The 18,425-nt window shown below is 45.5% G+C and overlaps 1 protein-coding gene across 2 annotated transcripts in view; it reads right to left on the bottom strand.

The window, feature by feature from the left end:
* The window catches only part of Gabbr2 (gamma-aminobutyric acid type B receptor subunit 2), a 367,556-nt gene that overhangs the window by 174,769 nt on the left and 174,362 nt on the right, over window positions 1-18,425 (bottom strand). For both annotated transcript variants that reach the window (XM_087183622.1, XM_004864946.4), the window contains exon 4: window positions 13,357-13,458. In XM_087183622.1, the coding sequence (XP_087039748.1) occupies window positions 13,357-13,458 (102 nt within the window). The remainder of the gene's footprint in view (window positions 1-13,356; window positions 13,459-18,425) is intronic.

Below are 18,425 nucleotides of genomic sequence, written 5' to 3'. Positions count from 1 at the left end.
GCATTCTAAAATCATCCTCCGTTTGCAAGCAAGAATGGAAAGAAGAGGCAAAAACTTGCTCTGAAAGGACTTTAAGGATCGTTAAGAGAGCAGTTGAAGGAAAGCAAGCCTTTGTCATCACCACGTCTGCAATGCTATAAAAAGTTCTGAGCTGCTTCCGTTCCATGGATAGGCTCCCAAGCACTCTCCAGAGTCTTTCTGCCTGTTGGCTGAAATCTTTTAGCACTGCTTACTGCTAACATTATCTATCCATCTGTCCATCCATCCATCCCACCAGGTGTCCCACTGGCTTCCCCCCACACCTCCCTGGTCACACGTGCTCAGACACCTCCATTCAACTCCTGATCTTTCTGTCCCTCCTTAAATGTCATTGCCATGTTCTTGGCTCTTGGTTCCCCTTGTGCTCTGGGCAGCCCCATTCATGACCCAGCCACAACTGTGTGTTGTGGATTGTCAAACTTCTTTCCCCAGCTCAGACCTGCCTCCAGCTGCCCACCAGACAGGTAGTGGGATTCTCCCAGCATTGCCAGCACAACAGGCCCCAAGTCCAACTCCTCACCTCTCCTCCCAAGCCTCTCTTCCTCCTCCTTTCAGTCTCTAGGAATGGTACCATCAGCCTCCCACTCACCCACTTGGAAACTTGGGAGTCTTCTTAGATTCACTCCTCTCCCTCACTTTCCACATCCAAGCTCTACTGAGAGCCTGTTGCTTCCATCTGCTCACTGGCTCTCAGTCAGCCCCATCCCTTCAGCTCTGCTTTAGCCACCATCCTTCCTTCCTTGGTGAATAGCTTCATCTCTGCCTCTAATCCTGCCCCCTGCCCCCTGGCTTCCATACAGTGGATGAAAGGGCCACACCAAGGTCCAGATCTGACAGTGGGAAATCTTTCCACGGATCCTGAGGTTCAAAGATCAGATTCTGAGCTCCCTAGTAGAACATGTGAGATTCTTTACCAACTTCTCCATCACATTTCTCACTACTTCTCTATGGCAGCAAGGATATGTTTCCCAAAACATCCCTGCAATTCATTCATTCATTCATTCATTATTTGTAATCCCACTCTGTCCCTTTCTGAAAGCTCATCCATCCAGAGCACCCTTTCCTCCCCCACTATTGGTCTGCACAGCTGCTATCCACCTCTCCTGCCCCAGCTCAGCCCCCTACTCTGAGAGGCCAGCTCTCTGTCCATGTCCTCCTCTGTGAGCTTGCAGTCCTCTCCCTTCTGGCACAAGTCCACTTATTTTTCTGTCCCTCTCTCTGGGACTGAAGGTAGTGTGCTTCATGTGCATGAGCCCAGCTCCCAGCACAAGGCACTAAGCACATTTTGGTGAGTGTACACCGCCTGCAGGTTGCAGTGACTGGACGCTGTGTGCAGCCCCAGCACCACACTGGCTGCTCAGCGGCTGTAGGCATTACCATCACTGTGATGATCACATCACCTGCTAGTTCTAGGGCCAGGCACCCATTGTGTTCACCATGTCCTTTTCTCAAACAGACCAAAGGACCCACATCTTCATGGCTGACTACCTGCTGACAGATAGAGATAACCACCTCTGCCACTTGTGGACCATTTAGTATTCCCTGTTGCCATGACAACCAGTCTGTGTTCCCAGGCTGTTAGGTATGGGTGTAGCTCAAGGGATCACCTATATCTAGTTAGTCCCTTCCTAGAAAGGCCAAAGGCTCTCCCCAAGGCTGCACAGCACTCCAGGGCCAAGAGCTCTCACTTTGGGGGCCCTGACTCTCAGAGGACCCTGGAGAATGATCCTTCTGGAACCAGGTGGTGCCTGAGGCAGGAAGCTGTCCATACCTGTTCTGCTTCTGGAAGGCAAGTGGGCAAGGCCAAGCTGTTGCCTAGCCCGGGACAGAGGAGAGGAGCCACTCCCAGTGAGAGCAGATAGAGTTTGCAGGGCTTCCCAGATGCAATATGTACACCCCAGGCCTGAGGAGGTGTCCCAAGGGCATGAAAAACGTGAGAATTTCTGGTTCTTCATCCTGCACCAGCATCTCAGTAGCAGAGTCAGGGGTGCAGGGATAGGATTTGGAGAATACTGACAATTTGTACACACACGTGCATGCCTTCGCAAAAGTTCCAGAATCAAATATGCATCTAAGGGTATAATAGGTAATGTGAAATAGGAAAAAAGGTCCAAAGGGGAAGGGGAAGTGGGAGGGGTTGGGGAAAGGAAAGAAGGGAATGGAGTCAGTACGAGAAAAGGAAAAAATGGAAACAAGTCTTTGTAAATAGGGAGGGCAGGGGAATGGGAAAAAATAAGAACCAAGAGAGATTATGTAAAGGTGCAAATTTCCAATGATGAATGTCATTATATTGTATACCTAAAATGTACCAATAAAAATTATTTTTTAAAAAAGTTCCAAAATCACACTTTTCAATCCTGCATAACTTGAAAATCTAGAGAGTAGAATGAGAAATTTGGGGTTGGCAGTGGCCCCCGCCTCTGGCCAAGACCCCCAATTCCCTGTCAGGGGAATGAACTCACTCTCCCAGGCTCAAAGTGGCCTGGGCCATTTAAGGAGTACTAGGGGCTGGAGAGGGAGAGCCTGAGGATGACAGTGACAGAAGAGAGGTCTGTGATGTCACAGAGCATGGGAACACCTGCATGAGGGCAGGCTCTGTAAAATCTTGCCCTTTAGTGGACTCACACTTCGGTGGGCTGCCTGGAAGAAAGTAGCTGACCCCAAGGTGGAACAAAGGACAGCTTCTTCCCAGATGGCTGGCTTGTAAACCCTACAGGGTGACCTATGTTTACACCTGGACAGGGCCAGAACCACAGGGAGGGGTAAACAGCAGTGGGGGTGAACTTGGGGGCCCACCCCACCCTAGATCTCCCATGGATGCTCCAGAACTTTTGCGACAGAGGCCACTGAGTGCTCTCTGGAGAGAAGCCCAAGGTCACACAAACCCCCAGCCCTTCCTCTCATGACCTTCTCTCATCTGTTGCCTAGGACTTCTTTGTTCCCCAGGTGACTAAAGGGACCTAACATTACACACACACACACAGACACACATGTGTGCGCGCGCACACACACACACTCTTAAGAAGAATGACCCAATTCAAAGAAGCCATGTAACCCCAAGGTTGTGAGGGATCCTAACACGGTAACACTAAGGACCTTCCTGGCTGTCATGCTGAGAAACACATGACCCCATCTTGAGCAGCATCATTACTATGCCCTCTTCGGGAGTCTCATTAGCAAAAAGAGGCCTCCAGAATTAAGCACTTCTCCCAGGTGCTGTGGACATGTGGGTCCCACTGGACACCCCCCTTCAGAACTGGTGCACCCTGAAGCTGCAGTAAGGGGCGTTGCTGACGGCTCACCCCCTTCTCTGGGAATTGCCCTTGGCTTCATGAGGTATCTGTGCTCCAGAGATCCCCATGAGGCCAAATGAAACTGGTTCTCAATCAAGGCAGTACTGGTGGTCTGGCTGGGTTCCCCTCCTGCTTTAACCTGCTTCCCTCCCTTCTCCTGTGGTTGACTCCTCCACAGATCACTTCCAAAAGAACCCTAGGCTCTGCTTCCAGGGACTCAACCTAAGACCTGGTCACAAAGGTAGGAAGTGGTGGCACCAGGCCTGACACCTCAGGTTGTGTGGACCCAGAGCCTCAGGCCTGCCTACTGCTCCCCAGGCTGAGAAAGCAAACCCCACCAGTTCTGAGCTGCCCGAGCTCAGCCTCCAATCTCCAGCATCAACTCATGGTGAAAAGTCATGCAGATTTTCAAGCAAAAGGATGTGAGGGGCACCTGGGATTCTGAGTCATGGAAACAGCTGTAGTGAATTTCCAAGAGCAATAGGTCAGGAGACAAGAAAGATCTGGCCTGCCCCACTGACCTCTGCTGCAGGAATGCCTGGTCCTGGAAGGAAGGTCAAGGTTTTCCCAGATACTTGGTTTGCCTGGAGTCTTCTACCACCCACACATCTGTCTCAGCCCATACTCATTGCATCCTGCTTTCTCAGGGACCTCGCCTCACAGGCCCACTCTTCATACCCCACTAGGCTGCAGAAAACCACACCATACCATGTATGAGGCCGCAGAAAGCAGATGAGGTGCTCTGGGCACAAAGGAAGCCAAGGTGCTAGAGGCTGGCATGATGCACACTGGGAGGTGACCCGACCCCAGGCATAGGCACCAGTCAAGGTGTCAGAAGCCAGGCCAGGCCTCCCCCAGGCTGCATCTGTGGACCTGGGGTAGGCCTGGAGAGTAGCCTAGAATGTTCTCCAAAGTTCTCTTGGCTCTGGCAGGCTGATTCTACTCAGAATGAATACTTTCCCTTTTTAAACAAAAATTAGTCTTTCTTAGACATTTCCCCCCCCAACACCAGAAACATCCCTAAAGGCACAGAAGCCGGAAACATATATTCACGCTCCAGGAAGGGCGTGAAGAAGGAGTAGCCCACAGCAGCCCACTGGCAAAGCATGGCAGTTCTTTAAAGTTTATTATTGTATCTTGAAAATTCATGTATATTTAGCATTCCAATAATATATCTGTCTTGAGATAAAAATAATACTTTCTCTTCTCTGTGTCTCTGAGCAAAGCTGGCCCACTGGGACAAGGCACCATGTTTATTCTGCACCTTTGTGTCCCCCCCAGGCTGCTTGTGTGAGACTGTTCTTGGAGATCAGCACGGGCTCTTGGCCTGTTGATGGTGAAGGTGGGGTGGCAACTGCCATCAGGGCCCTTCTCTTTGATTGTGGAAAAGGGGGACAATTCCTACCAGGATTTTTCTGGCTACTGGTGGTAAGAGAGAAGTACAGTTCTCAAGAGGACTCTCCCAGGAAGCAAAGGTGATGTCTGTCCACCTCAAGACCTTTTTTTTTGTCATCTTCCTGTGATAGGAAGAGTGGTGGCTTCCCGTGATGTCTATATCCTAATCTCCAGAATGACTGAGTGGTGTTATACAGTGGGAGTTGGGGAGTGTAATGCAGGTTGTAGGTGGAATTGAGGGAGCCGATCTTAAAATGGGCAGGTTTTCTTGGATTCTCCAAGTGGGCACAAGGTAATCACAAAGGTCCTCAAAAGTAGAAGAGTCAGAGACAAAGTGACACAATGTGAGAAGGACTCTATTGACCCCTGGTAGGTTTGAAGACAGAGCAAGGGGCTCTACTAACAAGGAGTATAGGCAGCCTCCAGAAGCTGGAATAGGTGAGAGAATGGATCTGTCCCAGAGCCTCCAGAAGGAATCAGCTCTGCTGACACCTCAATTTTAGCCTGCTGAGAACCATGTGGGCCTCCATGTGGAACTTCTGGTCTCCCGGACAATGAGACCTCTCTGTGCTGTTCGCAATCATCAGATTTGCTACAGCAGCCACAAGAAACAAAGGCACTTCCCTCCTTACAGATCCTGACCCTGGACTGATTCTGCTTCCCTTGCCTCTCTGCTGGGTTCCAGGACCCTCTCTGTCATCCCTGACCAGCCTGGGGGCTTTTCCAGTCAAAGTTGTCCCCTTACTGTGCCATTTCAGGCATAAGCATGCTCACTAATATGGGTGGAGAATTGAGAGCTATTTTTGTGAATTGCTCAAAAAGCAAGCTCATGTGCTTCTGAGTGGCAGGGGCAGTTCCTTCTCTTCTTTTTTCTTTTTTTTTTGGTACTAGGGATCAAACTCGGGACCTTGCGCTTCTGAGGCAGGCAGCGGCACCACTGAGCTAAATCCTCGGCCCCTCTTCCCTTTTCTTTTTAGAGCAGAAAGTCTAGCTCTGTTACAGGGTCCCCATGATGACTTACTGGAGCATAGACAAGGCACAGATGCTAAAAACAAACACAAGAGTTTTCTGTTTATCCTGGGTCTCTGTCAGCCAGTCTACAGCTAGACAGTGATTTCAGCTGGGCAGTGATTTCAGCCCCCTCACTTTTCAGCTGTGTGGCCCTGGGCAAGTTAGTAAACCTCCCTGAGCTTCAATTTCTCTGCTTCTAAAATGGAGGTGGTAATAGCTTCTACCTTTAGAGCAGATGGTGGCAAATATTTTCTATAAAGAACCAGGTAGTAAATAATTTTTGTTTCACAAGTCACAGAGTCTCTGTTGCAATTACTCAGTTCTGCTACTGTAGCACTAAAGCAGCCCAAAGCAATGAAGTAAATAAATGTGTTGCAATAAAACTTTATTTATAAAACCAGATGGTGGACCAGATTTGACCCATGGGCTGTAGTATGTGGACCACTATTAGAGAGTCATTGTGAGAATCAAATGAATTAATAAATCTTTGGGCACAAAGCAAATGCTAAAGTGTGTTGCTTATTGGTGTTGAAGTAGAGGTGTAAGGTGAGGCCAGAACAAGCTGCAGTAAGATGAGAAAGAGAAAACATGCCGCACATTCACAGCATGACTGCAGGGAAGCAAGGCCCTCAATTCCCCTGGGAAATCCGTCTGCAAAATGTGGGTCCTGTGGGCCCAGAGAGCTTATATGTATTGCTTACAATTTCCCAGATTTGTTTTATGCCCCAAAGTGTGGATTTTATTAGGCCCTTTGATATTATTTTAATGTTCATTTAAAGATAAGGAATTCTGTGGCTTTTTCCTCCTTATAGTATATAATTTTATGATTCAATGTTTTCTCTATCTATTCTCTATCTATTCTATCGAGTGTTTCTCAAATTTCCAACATAATCTCAACCATTTGTGAGAACCCAGCACTCTCCATTGGGTACCATCACACAGCCCTGCTCAGTGAATGTCCCAGTGGCCTTTCCACAGAGCAGGACAATGAAGCAGGGATAGAAGCTGAACCCAGGATCTGCTTGATTCAAATTTCCTGTGCTGAGGTTCTGTTTGGGATGATAACAAAGTTTTGGGAGTGACTCAAGGGAAGTCTGCATGACACTGTGAATGTAGTTAATGCCACTGAATCAAATGCTGTATATTTTGTCAAGTGTATTTTAGTACAATAAAAAAAATGGTAAAATCTAGATTAGTACTTTTTATGCTTTCTGAGTTTGGGGCAAAACAAACACAAGACAAAAAGGAGAGCAGGTAAGTGACTCCTACAAAAGGAGGGAGGTAGTTACTAAAGAATGGCCAGGTGGGCTATGGCTGGGAGTAGGCAGATGGAAGGGCTTTAGGGATGTCTGACAAAGCATCTTGACATATGTGGTGTCCTTGTCATCATTAAAGCATTCACCTGATGAGTGCAGGTTTTGAATCTGTGTTTTATTTTACAAGATTTTTTTTCAAAGTTCTTGATCTTTCCATGAAAGTCTTTGGCCTCCACACTCCTAGACTGAACTGGGGCCTCTGCCATTCACATCTCCTTTCCAGAAGGCGAGCTCTTAGGTGTCTCTAGACACCCACCAACTCCACCAAACCATGCAAACATGGCTCAGGAGCTGGGGGCCTCTTGCAGAGAGGGAACAACTGATGTAGACAGAGAACGAAGCCCACAGCTAGAGCTGCCTACAAGCCCCAGTCCTGGCCTCTGCATGGGGGCTCCCAAGCCACCCTGACAGCAGACATTACAGCCCTTTGTGCAGGACAAGCCTTAAATACACTTAGAAGACCTCTGGTCTTCACTGCACAGAGATGGTGCTGTTTCCTGATTTTCTGGATATAATCTTTGATATGTTTCTGCCACATCAGCCTTATTAAGTTCATTATTCAGTTCTTCTCTGTTCTTATTTTTGCCTGGGTGATCTGTCCAAGACTGAGGCAGGAATGTTATGTCTCCCAACACTATTGTGATTCTGCCAATTCCCCTTTGTATTTCCAACAGGCTTTTCTTTATTTATTTCAGTGAGATATAATTTGGAGCAATAATAGTCCATCAGCCCATTATTCTCACAGCAATTTGTACACTTATATGCAGAAAATGATTCCTTAATTCTGTTGACTGCCTGTACCCTGAATTTTCTGTGGTTTGATATGGACAGTAAGATTCTTTCCACACTGTGGTTGCTTAGTAGACCTTTGCCCCATCATTTATCTTTAACCTTCCTGTACCACTTTGTTTTTTGCAAATAGTTCTTCAAAACACAATCTGAAAGTCCTTGCTTTTTAATGGCGAGTTTGACCTATTTGAATTTCTGATCAAAATCACTGTATTTTGTCTACAATGATCTGGTTGGAGTTTTCTGGTTTTCATGTTTGTTTTATTTTTTTGATACATGGCTAGATTTTTATTTGCTCTAATATTCCATGTTTCAGGAGCTTCAAGTTCTGTTTTCTTAATAGTATATTTACCATTGAGTTATTCAATGCATTCTTTAGCTTCTATTTCTCTAACTATGAAACTAATGAGCAAAAGGCCCTCTTTTGTGTCCCTCTCCTAATTTAGACTGGGAATTTAGCACATATTTTAAAAAATTTACCTGCTCTGTGAATGTAATTTGTATTTTTACATCTTGGTTACTCTTATTATAAGCTCTATTTTTATGTTACATGTAAAATTACATGTACTTTGCATTGGTAAACACTTTTATAACAATTATTTAGACTTAGTTCTTTTCCCACCAATTTTGTGGTCCCTTCTTGGCCATTTCTATCATGACCTTGGCTACAAAGGGTACCATTGCTTTTGCTAGCTGACATCAGCCTTCAGCAGGGCACCTGGCTTGTACATAGCATGGGGCTCACATATTGCAGAATATCTCCCAGGTGCTCCATTGTCTCTGGGATTTAATGCTGCAAGAAGTGAGAGGGTAGCCTGGTTTTTTTGCGTTTGTGGAAGGTTTGTTTTTTTCTGGCCTAGATATTTGTAAGATTTCCCATTAAAGTTTGTACATCAAAACATTTACCAAAATGAGTCTAGAATCCATACAGACCAGCTAGTTTGTATGTACCCTTCACACTTCTGTATAACTGCTGCCATTATTTTTGCTGATCTGGCAGAAAGGTATCAAAGTTTACGGTCATTCCGTATTACGGATTTTGTAGTTCAAAAATGGTCAACACAGGTAATGAGAAAAAAAATAAGAACCAAGATACATCATGTACAGGTACAAAGCACCCAATGATAAATGTAAACGTATTGTATACCTAAAATGTACCAATAAAAGAATTTAAGCAAAAAAAAAATGGTCAAATCCTGCTGATTTCTTATAATTCAATCTACCAGATCCGGCTTTAGCCCATTTAAATTTGTTTCTTATTTTTTTAAGTAACCTTCTTATTTGAGAATGGTTTTAGATTTACAGAAAAAATTGCGATGATAGTATACAGCAGTGGTGGTGAACCTATGGCACACAGCAGGCTGTTTTCACTGAAAGCTCGAAAAGGTTCACCATCACTGGTATAGAATATTCTTACATAAGCCTCACCCAGTTTCTCCTACTATTAACATGTTATGTTAGTATGGTGCATTAGTGACAATCAATGAACCAACACTGATGCACCATTATTAGCTATAGCCCATCATTTACTCAAATTTCCAAATTTCCTTAGTTTTTTCTCTAATGTTATTTTCCTATTCCTCAATCTGACTAGGAGATCAGATTATATTTAGTTGTTTTGGCTCCTTGGGCTCCTTTTGACTCAAACGTTCCGGTTGTTTTTAATAACCTAGACAGTATTGAGGAGCATGTATCTGATATTTTGTAGACAGGCCTTCAAGTAGAATTCAGCTGGTGTTTTTCTCACTGCTAGTCTGGGGTTGTGGGTTTGAGGGAGGAAGATTGAGGGTAAACTGTCATTTTCAACATGTCATATCAAGGATGCTGGCAATGCTGATTATTGCTGATGCTGACCTTGACAGCCTGGCAGAGGCAGTGTTTGTCAGGCTTCTCCACTGTCAAATATCCTCCCTTTCATACTGTGCTTTTTCTAAGGAAGTAACTTAAAAAGTGAGTAGCTATACTCAATTTCTTGGAGCATGAAGGATCTATATAAGTTATTTGGAATTCTACTTCATGAGAGACTTGTCTATTCTCCCACTTAAGCATAGAATTGGGGAAAATATTTGTTTCATACTTTGAGTTATATTCCAATACTACTTCTAATTAATTAATTAACTGATTAATTAACAGAGTCTTGCTCTGTAGTCCAGGCTTGCCTTGAACTCATAATCTTCCTGCCTCAGCCTCCCAAGTGCTGGGTTGAGAGGTGTGAGCGACCATGCCTGGTTTTCCAATACTGCTTTTCATTTTATTGCTCAGATGTTCCAGCTCTGGCCATTGGAAACTCTTCAGCTGGCTGTTGTGTCCCCTTGAGCCACTCCTATCAGCGTGCGGTGTGATGGTTATTTTGAGCACTTTCTTACTTTCTGACACTGCCAGATGTTCCAGAATCTTCTTGCATGTTTCCAGCTCCATAGAACCAGCCCTTTCTCCAAGTGGCCTTGTTTTTTTAAAAAAAATTGGAAAATAGTATAAGAAGCCAAACTCTTGTTGCTACTAAGGTAACTACTTTGCCTTTGATTTTGATACTGTTTTGCGCGTCCTAGTTTCTTAACATCATGCTTTTCCTGTATCCATTACTGTTACATTTTCTCTTACTAGATTGATCTCTTTGTCCATTTCCTCTGAATGTGGAGAAAACATCTCAAGTTTGTTCTCTATCTCATTGATTTTTATTTTCCTTGGCTTGAACGCTGCTCTCAACTGCCTCCAATGCAGACTCCTCTTCTGCCACCTGATGATTTTCCTCCTTGTCCTCTCTATCTCCGTCTCCATCTTAACCCATAATAAACCAGAACTTTTCTTTTCTTTTGCACTTTCCAGAACTTACCACCCTTTCTTTCCTAAGTATTTTGTCCATGTGTCTTCTATTGCTTTGTCTGTCCAGACTCGGTATTTCATTCGTGCACACTCGTAACAGAATGTTGAGTTTGGTTTCAGGTGATGGAAAACAAACAGCAACCCACAGAGGCAGAAATTCTGCATCTTGGAGCCACATTCTAATGGGAGGGAACAGATGCTAAAGCAGTGTAGTAAAGTGGATAGTATGTCACACATTATAATGGGAGTGAATTATGTTTCCTCCAAAGACATGTTAATTCCTAACCCCTAGAACCTCAGAATGCGATCTTATTTGAAAACAAGGTTGTTGCAGATCTAATTAGTTAGGATGAGGCCATACTGGAATAGGGCTGGCTCTTAATCCCACTTGACTAGTATGCTCAGAAGAGAATAATGTGAAGAAAAGGGAAAGAACCTCAGAGGCAGATACTGACGTTATGCAGCTAGGACCCTGTGGTGATCCCAGAGACCTAGAGAAAGGCATGGAAGAGCCTAGCACCCTCAACAGGGCACGCTCCTGCCCACTCCTTGATCTCTAGCAATGGGACAGAATACATTTTTATTGTCTTAAGCTACTTAGTTTATGGTCCTTTGTTACAAGAGCCCCAGGAAATGGAGAAAATTAGCAGAAAAGGAGAAGTGGGAATTTGAGGAGCAAGGATTTTTAATTTTAAAGCATCAGGGGAGGCCTCTGGGAGAAGGGACTGATTAAGAAAAGACTCCAAAAGAGTGCAAGAAGGAGGCCGGTGGGTATGTGGGGAAAGAGTCTTCTGCATGGGGGAAGCCTTGGCCAACAGACAGCGCATCTGTCCCCAGCCCTGCCCTCTGGGCCACAGAATGCTGGAATTCTTTCTCAGGATCTCCAGAGCAGTGGGGACAGCCAGACAGATTTGAATTCCAGCCTGCCACTTCTTACTGGCTGCCTTGGGATTATTCCTTGACCCCACCCCTATGAAATGGGTACACAAAAATTCCCTCCATTGGGAGGCTTTGGAAAGGATGGAATGAGAGAGTGAAGGTTAAGAGTGCCACTCCAGACCTGGCCCCGGTCCAATGCCAGCTATTTTTGTCATTATTTTCATCAACATTAATGATCCTCCTACGTTGGTTCAGCTGGTTGAGTGATGAACAGAACATCTGGTTCATTCTCATTTTCTTGCAGCCTTTCAACTATTACCTCTGGTCCATGTACAAAGGCGCTTTAAACTTGAAAGCCCTCAGAACTCTGCTGGGCCTTGGAAACCAGGAGCTATTTTCAAGTGCCCGCCCCGGGGAGACACCCTGCATGTGGCAAGAATGTCAGAGCAGCGCATGTCTCTCCCCAGCCTGGCCACCACCCGAGTCCTCCAGACCCCACGCTGCTAGGCTGCACCCTCACATCAGACAGCTGTGGGACCACGGGGGAAGAGCTTGGGTAGAGCCAGCTCCTGCTACGTGGACTACCCATGGGCCATCCCGGCTGCTGCTTCCTCATCTGCATAGGCTCCCGGGGCTGACATGTGACCAGAGGCCATGAAGAGGACAGTATTGCTTCCCTTGGTCCCTGTCTTTGGGCTTCTGGCTCCCCATCTACCAACTGAGGGATTTGGAAGTGACAGCCCCAAACTGCCATCTGCTCTGACTGATGTAAGCTGGGACCTGCCCAAGTCAGAGGGGACACACCAACAGCTGATGTCTGGGGTCTCCATACCAATGACTTCAGATGTGGGCATGAGGGGATGGAAGAGAAAACAGGTTCACAGTTCAGATGAAATGTATATAAGCCTCCAGGAGCTCCCCATTGCCCTGGGATAAAAGACCAAATGTCTTAGATCAGCTTTCATGGTTCCTGGGAACTGGCCTAAACTCTAGCCTCAGAATCTTCCCTCTCCACCCTCCCTGATACAGCAAGCTCTGTGGAATTCCTGTGGCTCTCAAGCACAGAGGAATAGGCCCGCCTGCGTTCTGATCTGCATCCTTTCCCTGCCCTGAGGTGCATCCTACAAGGCCTGGCTGGAATATTGTCCCTTTTGTGGAACCTTCTCTAAACCCTCTCCCCAGGTGGGATGAGTCACTTCCTGTCTTTTTTTCCCCCAGGTCCCTTTGTTCCAGGTTTCCCTGAGAGGTGTCAGTTTTCCTTGCCATCCTGTGAGCCACCTGAGGACAAGGACAGGTCAAATGGTGGATGGCGTCTGTGAGCCCAGGGGAGGAGCTGGCATATAAAAAGCATTTGAGAAAGTTTGTGTAAAGAATGGACAAAGGTAAATTAGAGATCTACTTACAACTGGGGGGACTTCTGGTTGACCCATTTTGTTCCTCAGTGACTGTCACCAGATGGGGTCAGCAGCCTGGGCTTTCAGTCCCAACAATAATACATCTTTGCTGTGGGCTTTGGGCAAGGTAGATCCTCTCTCAAAGCCACTTCAACACAGAGATGATAATAACTTGTGCCATGCTCTCTCCAGATGAGGCTGAGAGAGAAATTCCTGTGGAAGTTCTAAGAGGTGTGTTGTACTCTTGGCCAGGGCAGGACAGCAAGTGAGGGGCTAAGCCCTAGAAAGCCAGAGCCTGAGGGACTTTGACTAAGTCTGAGATGCCAAGACTGATGTGAACTTGAGGTTGTTTTATAACCCAAATGCATCACCATCAGCCTGTCATTGAGCACCCCACTCCCAAACAGCTGCGCTTACCTTGAGCTTTTTGACACTGGTGCAGGGATCATTGGAGAAGCTTTCAGTGTCTGAAATCTCGATGTCTTCACCATATAGCACCCCAGTCAGGTCATTCCTCACCTGTCAGCAAAGAGAAGGCAGAGGGTGGGTGTGCTGGTGGTCACAGGAAGAGCTGTCCAACAGGGTCATTCTGGGGAACCAATTCAAGTGAACAAAGCAAGTTTCTCTGCTCCACAGATAACATGAAGGGAGTGTCTCAGACTGACACCTGGACAGGAAGTTGGCCATGGACTTCCTTGGACAGACAAAGCAAGGAAAGGCCCTGGCTGATGCTTCCCCAACACATCATCCTGTCTCCACATCAGGCTTTCCAATAATGTCTTTGTTTATAATTTGCACTATGGATTTACAATATTATTTCACTTTTATGGCAAAGAAATACCCAAGACTGTGAGAGAGAAAATGCAGAACACAGCAAAGAATAAAGAAGCATGGGATTAGCCTGTTAAATTCTGATGCACAGAACAACTAACATCTGTGTGCCTGGAAAGCAGAAGGCTGCAAACTCCAGTGTCACCAGGGCCAGCCCGTGTGTGAAACAGCCAGTGGGGAAAGATGTCAGGGAGTGGTGGAGATGTGGCAAACTGGTGACACACATGCCCTCCAAAGACAGTTGTCATTCGATATCATGCTACAATATGGGCCTAGGATCGCACCCTTTGTGGGGGTGGGGGGAGAAATCAGAAACCTAAGCTTTTACAATATAAAACCCCCCACATTTCTTAGTGTTGATACTATTTTGAGGTTTATTTGTTTGTTTTACAAAGTAAGGATCCAACTGAATAAATCAAGTCCATGTCTGACCTGCAGCAATGGCTAGGTACCCTGTGCCATGCACCAATGGAAATGCGACTGTGTATTTTAGCAGAAAGAGCCACACGGGGGATCCAGTTTCCTCCTTCTGCTCTGTCATTAGTTTGCTTGTGACTTTGGCCCATCTATGACCCTCTACCTCCCTGGGCCTCTGTTCTTCTTACTGAAGATAATCCTTACAAGCATTTCTCTTTCACCCCCAGGGAAAGCTATTATCAAAAAACAGAAAGCAACAAATGTTTGTGAGGATCCAAAGAAAATTGGAACACTTGAAAACTGCCACTGGGAATATAAAATGGTGCAGGATTCTAGAAAACAGAATGGCAGCTTCTCAAAATAATTAAACAAAGAATTACCAAATGATCCAGCACTTCCATTTCTGAGTATCTACACAAAAGAAGTGAAAGCAGAGACTTGAACAGATACTTGTTCATAGCAGCATTATTCACAGATGCCAAAAGGTAGGCACAACCCAAATGTCTATTGGTGATGGAAGAGTAAACAAATTGTGGTCCACACATACAGTGAAATACTGTTCAGCCTGAAAAAGGAACAGAATTCAAATACATGGTATAACATGTATGAACCTTGAGGACATTATGCTATATGAGGAAAGACAGACATAAAAAGATAAATATTGTATGATTCCAATGATATAAGGTACCCAGAGTAGTCACATTCATAGAGACAGAAAGTAGAACAATGGTTGCCAGGTGCCAGGGGCAGGAGGAAATGGGGAGTCAGTGTTTCATGGATACAGAGTCTCAGTTTGGGATGATGAAAAATTTCTGGAGACAGATAACAGTGAGTATTGTGTAACAATGTGAATCTACTTAATACTGCCAAACTAAACACTTAAAAATGGTCAAAATGGTAAATTTTGTGTTGTGTATATTTTACCACAATAAAAAGGCATTTCTTATTCGAACAGTCAGCAGATCCTTCTAATGTATATATCAAAGCGTTTTGAATAATCTGGCCCTAAATGTCACTAGCCACCAGGAAGCCACCACCAAGGAAGGGCAACAAAGGAGATGTCAGTGGGAGCTGCCATATTTTATTTCATTAAAAGAAACAGGAAAGCAAATGGAGCAAAATGTGAACATTTATTAATTCCAACTAGCAAGTCCTTGAGAGTTTATTTTATTGTGCTTTTTTTGAATGCTTGAAATACTTTGTGATAAATGTTTTGTAAAAAGAAGGAAAGTGTCACTGGCAGGGTGAATCTTGTCCACCTATAGTTTTCAGTTCTATTTTGATGGAAGATTGGGAACTAGCTGACTGAAGAAAATTGCCTTTGCCATTAGAGTTTATTTCTGCTGCCTCAGTCCTTTTGGGATACAAGTGGGGTCCCAGGATCGGTTGTGTGTGTCCTGAGGGTGTGGCAGAATGACAGCAGTGGTTAAACACAGAACCTACGTACATGTGTCCCAGCTGGAGGGCAACACAGTTCAAGACACGGGCCAATGGGCAGGCACAGCCACACCCTGGCTCTCCATCTGCATGATCCCCACATTTAGAGAAACCGCTTGGCTTGACTTCTCTTGAATTTCTGCCTTTTTACCTGAATAAGGGGGGCAGAACAGCAAATAACTCACAGTATTGATTCAAGGCCCAGCAGAAATGTTGGGGGTATGGAATAGCTTTGTAAACTTAGTTCTAAATACTGCTTAAAAGTTGGAATGCTCATTTCTAAGCATGAGGTATCAATCAGGGCTTAGACTATCTATGTGTATGTGGTTGGTGTGTACATGAAAACTGTATTATAAATATGACAGAATAAAATGTTTTCTAGGCAATCAGAACTCAAGCAAACAAAACACCAGAAGCCATCCCATCCACCCCTAATTTCACAGATGAGGAAACAGAGGGGTGACTCCCAGTCTAGTGCTCTTCCCACTTTCCCAGGATAGCTCTTCTGGACCTTGCCAGATGTGGATGTTTCCAAGACCCAGTGAACTAGAAGAGGCCAGAACAGATGGTCAGTGCCACCAGTCACTCGCTGCCCATTTCTGCAACACCAAGGACCCTGCACTCGGCTGGTGTATGTACTCTAATGCACTTCTCAGGGAAGGCAAACAGAGGACATCCGGGATAAATAGCATTTTAAAGTAACCAAAGCATGGAAAAGAAACAATGTAATTGATCTTCCTCACAAGGGAAAATCCACCCCCTCATATGGAGACAGAACATCCTTCAGCACACTTGTGAAAAATGTACTGAGTAAACCTACAAACACCTGGGTTCCCTTCTAGATCTGCAGGTATCTCTTGTTTCATGGAGCCAATGTCTAATAACAGTTTGCTCTAAACTGGATTTCTGCAATGGGAATTCTATGTTTGCATTCATCTCCATTATAAAAAGCAAAAACACATTCCTCTGGGAAATGAATCCTTAATCCCCAAGAAAGTAAAAATATAGAGATTGTTATGGTTTAAATCTGAAGTGTCTCCCAAAGACTCACGTATGGGGGGCTTGGTCCCCAGTGCAGGAAGGTTCAGAGGTGGGGCCTAGAGAGGTGATGGGGTCAAGAGGGTGTGCACCTTATCAGTGGATTAATCCATTGAAGAGTTCATACCAGGGCACTTAGGGAGGTAGAGCCAGTTGGAGGTGCAGGGTCACTGAGCAGGCTTCTGAGGGGATATCTTGTTCCCAGCCCCCTTACTCCCTGCTGTTTTCCTTCCTCACTGCTTCCTGGTTGCCATGAGGTGAGCAGCTTTCCTGGCCCACACCCTTCTGCCATGACGTTTCTCACCACAGGTCTAGATGCAATGGAGCAAAGTGCTTATGGACTGAAACTTCTGAAACTATGAGCCAAAATAAATGTTTCCTCCTTTAAATTGTCCTTTTCAGGTATTTGGTCACAGCATTAGAAAGCTGACACAGATATCTTTAATTTATAATAGTGCTACATTCGAATAAATCCATCCCAAGTTCAAAACAGCCTAAGTCAAAAATGGGCTGAATAGGGCCGGGGATTTAGCTCAGTGGTTTCACTGCCTGCTGCACAAGCACAAGGACCCGAGTTCCATACCTGGTACAAAAAAAAAAAAAATGGACTGAATATACCTAGCCCTCTGAGCATCCTGACGTGGCAGACAGGACACTATAGAGTGTCAGTTGGGTCCCCCGCTATGACCACATTGCTGACAGGGCACTGCCACTGCCCAGCACCATGAATATCACACTAATATCACTAGAAAAGAACCAAATTCAAAACTACCAATCATGGTTCCTACGGAATGGGAATCACTTGTTGTTGTTGTTGTTGTTGTTGTTGTTGTTGTTGTTGTTTGAGTCAGGGTCTTGCTTTGTAGTGCAGGCTGGTCTTGAACTCACTATAGAGCCCAGGCTAGCCTCAAACTCATAGCAATCCTTCTGCCTCAGCCTCCTGAGCACTAGAATTACAGCACGTGCCACCACTCCTGGCACAAATCACTTTTGCATCATTACCAAGTCCCAAAATTGTCAACCAAACCATCCCAAGTTGGGGACCATCTGTATATTCTCACTGGCACACTCAAGCAAAGGCAGGCCCCCTGGGGCCTGATCTGCATGTTGGGTCCAGTGAGCAGCCACCAGAAATCTGCTTGCAGACAGGCCCAGGACATGTCAGGAGGGGAGGACGGAGGGAGACAGGTGCTGATGGGCAGGAGAGAGGAATGGGGAAGGCTGTCCTATCACCTGGAAATGAGATCAGGGGGTGTGCAAAGTCATGAACAGTGACCCAGAGCTGCTGGAAGGGAGGTAAGGATGCTGGGCTCACCGTGGGCCTGGGCCTCCAGGCCAGCCTAGAAGAGACTCCTTGTCTTAGAGCAGAGAATTCAGGCCTAGCCACAGGAACAAATCCTCCAGGACCCACAGAAGTCATTTGGCACCACTGAAAAGAAGGGGGTAAGGGGCAGAGCCACAGGAATAAACAATGCACAACAGGCTTGGGGGCAACAGCTCTTAACCCTCCTCAAGAATGGGTGAGGACTGTGGCTGTGAAGTGATACCAGGATGTGCTTGAAAAAGCCCTCCAGGTGGTCTGATGCATGCTCAAGCTTGAGACTCACTGTCCTAAAGGAAACAAGATAAATTAAATAAGCTATTGTTGATGGCATAAAAATAAAATTTTAGCCACTTCCCCTCCACCATGATTAGGAGACCAGAATGTATTAGCTGAATAAAGCCATTGCCGAAAAGGTGAGTAGGACTAGGAACCACATTTC

Source organism: Heterocephalus glaber, unplaced genomic scaffold (assembly GCF_053883595.1).
Source record: "Heterocephalus glaber isolate CG9 unplaced genomic scaffold, H.glaber_assembly_v1.0 deba00001481, whole genome shotgun sequence".
Taxonomy (NCBI): domain Eukaryota; kingdom Metazoa; phylum Chordata; class Mammalia; order Rodentia; family Bathyergidae; genus Heterocephalus; species Heterocephalus glaber.
Note: the sequence above shows the minus strand (reverse complement) of the source record. Positions and strands in the feature narration are given on the sequence as shown.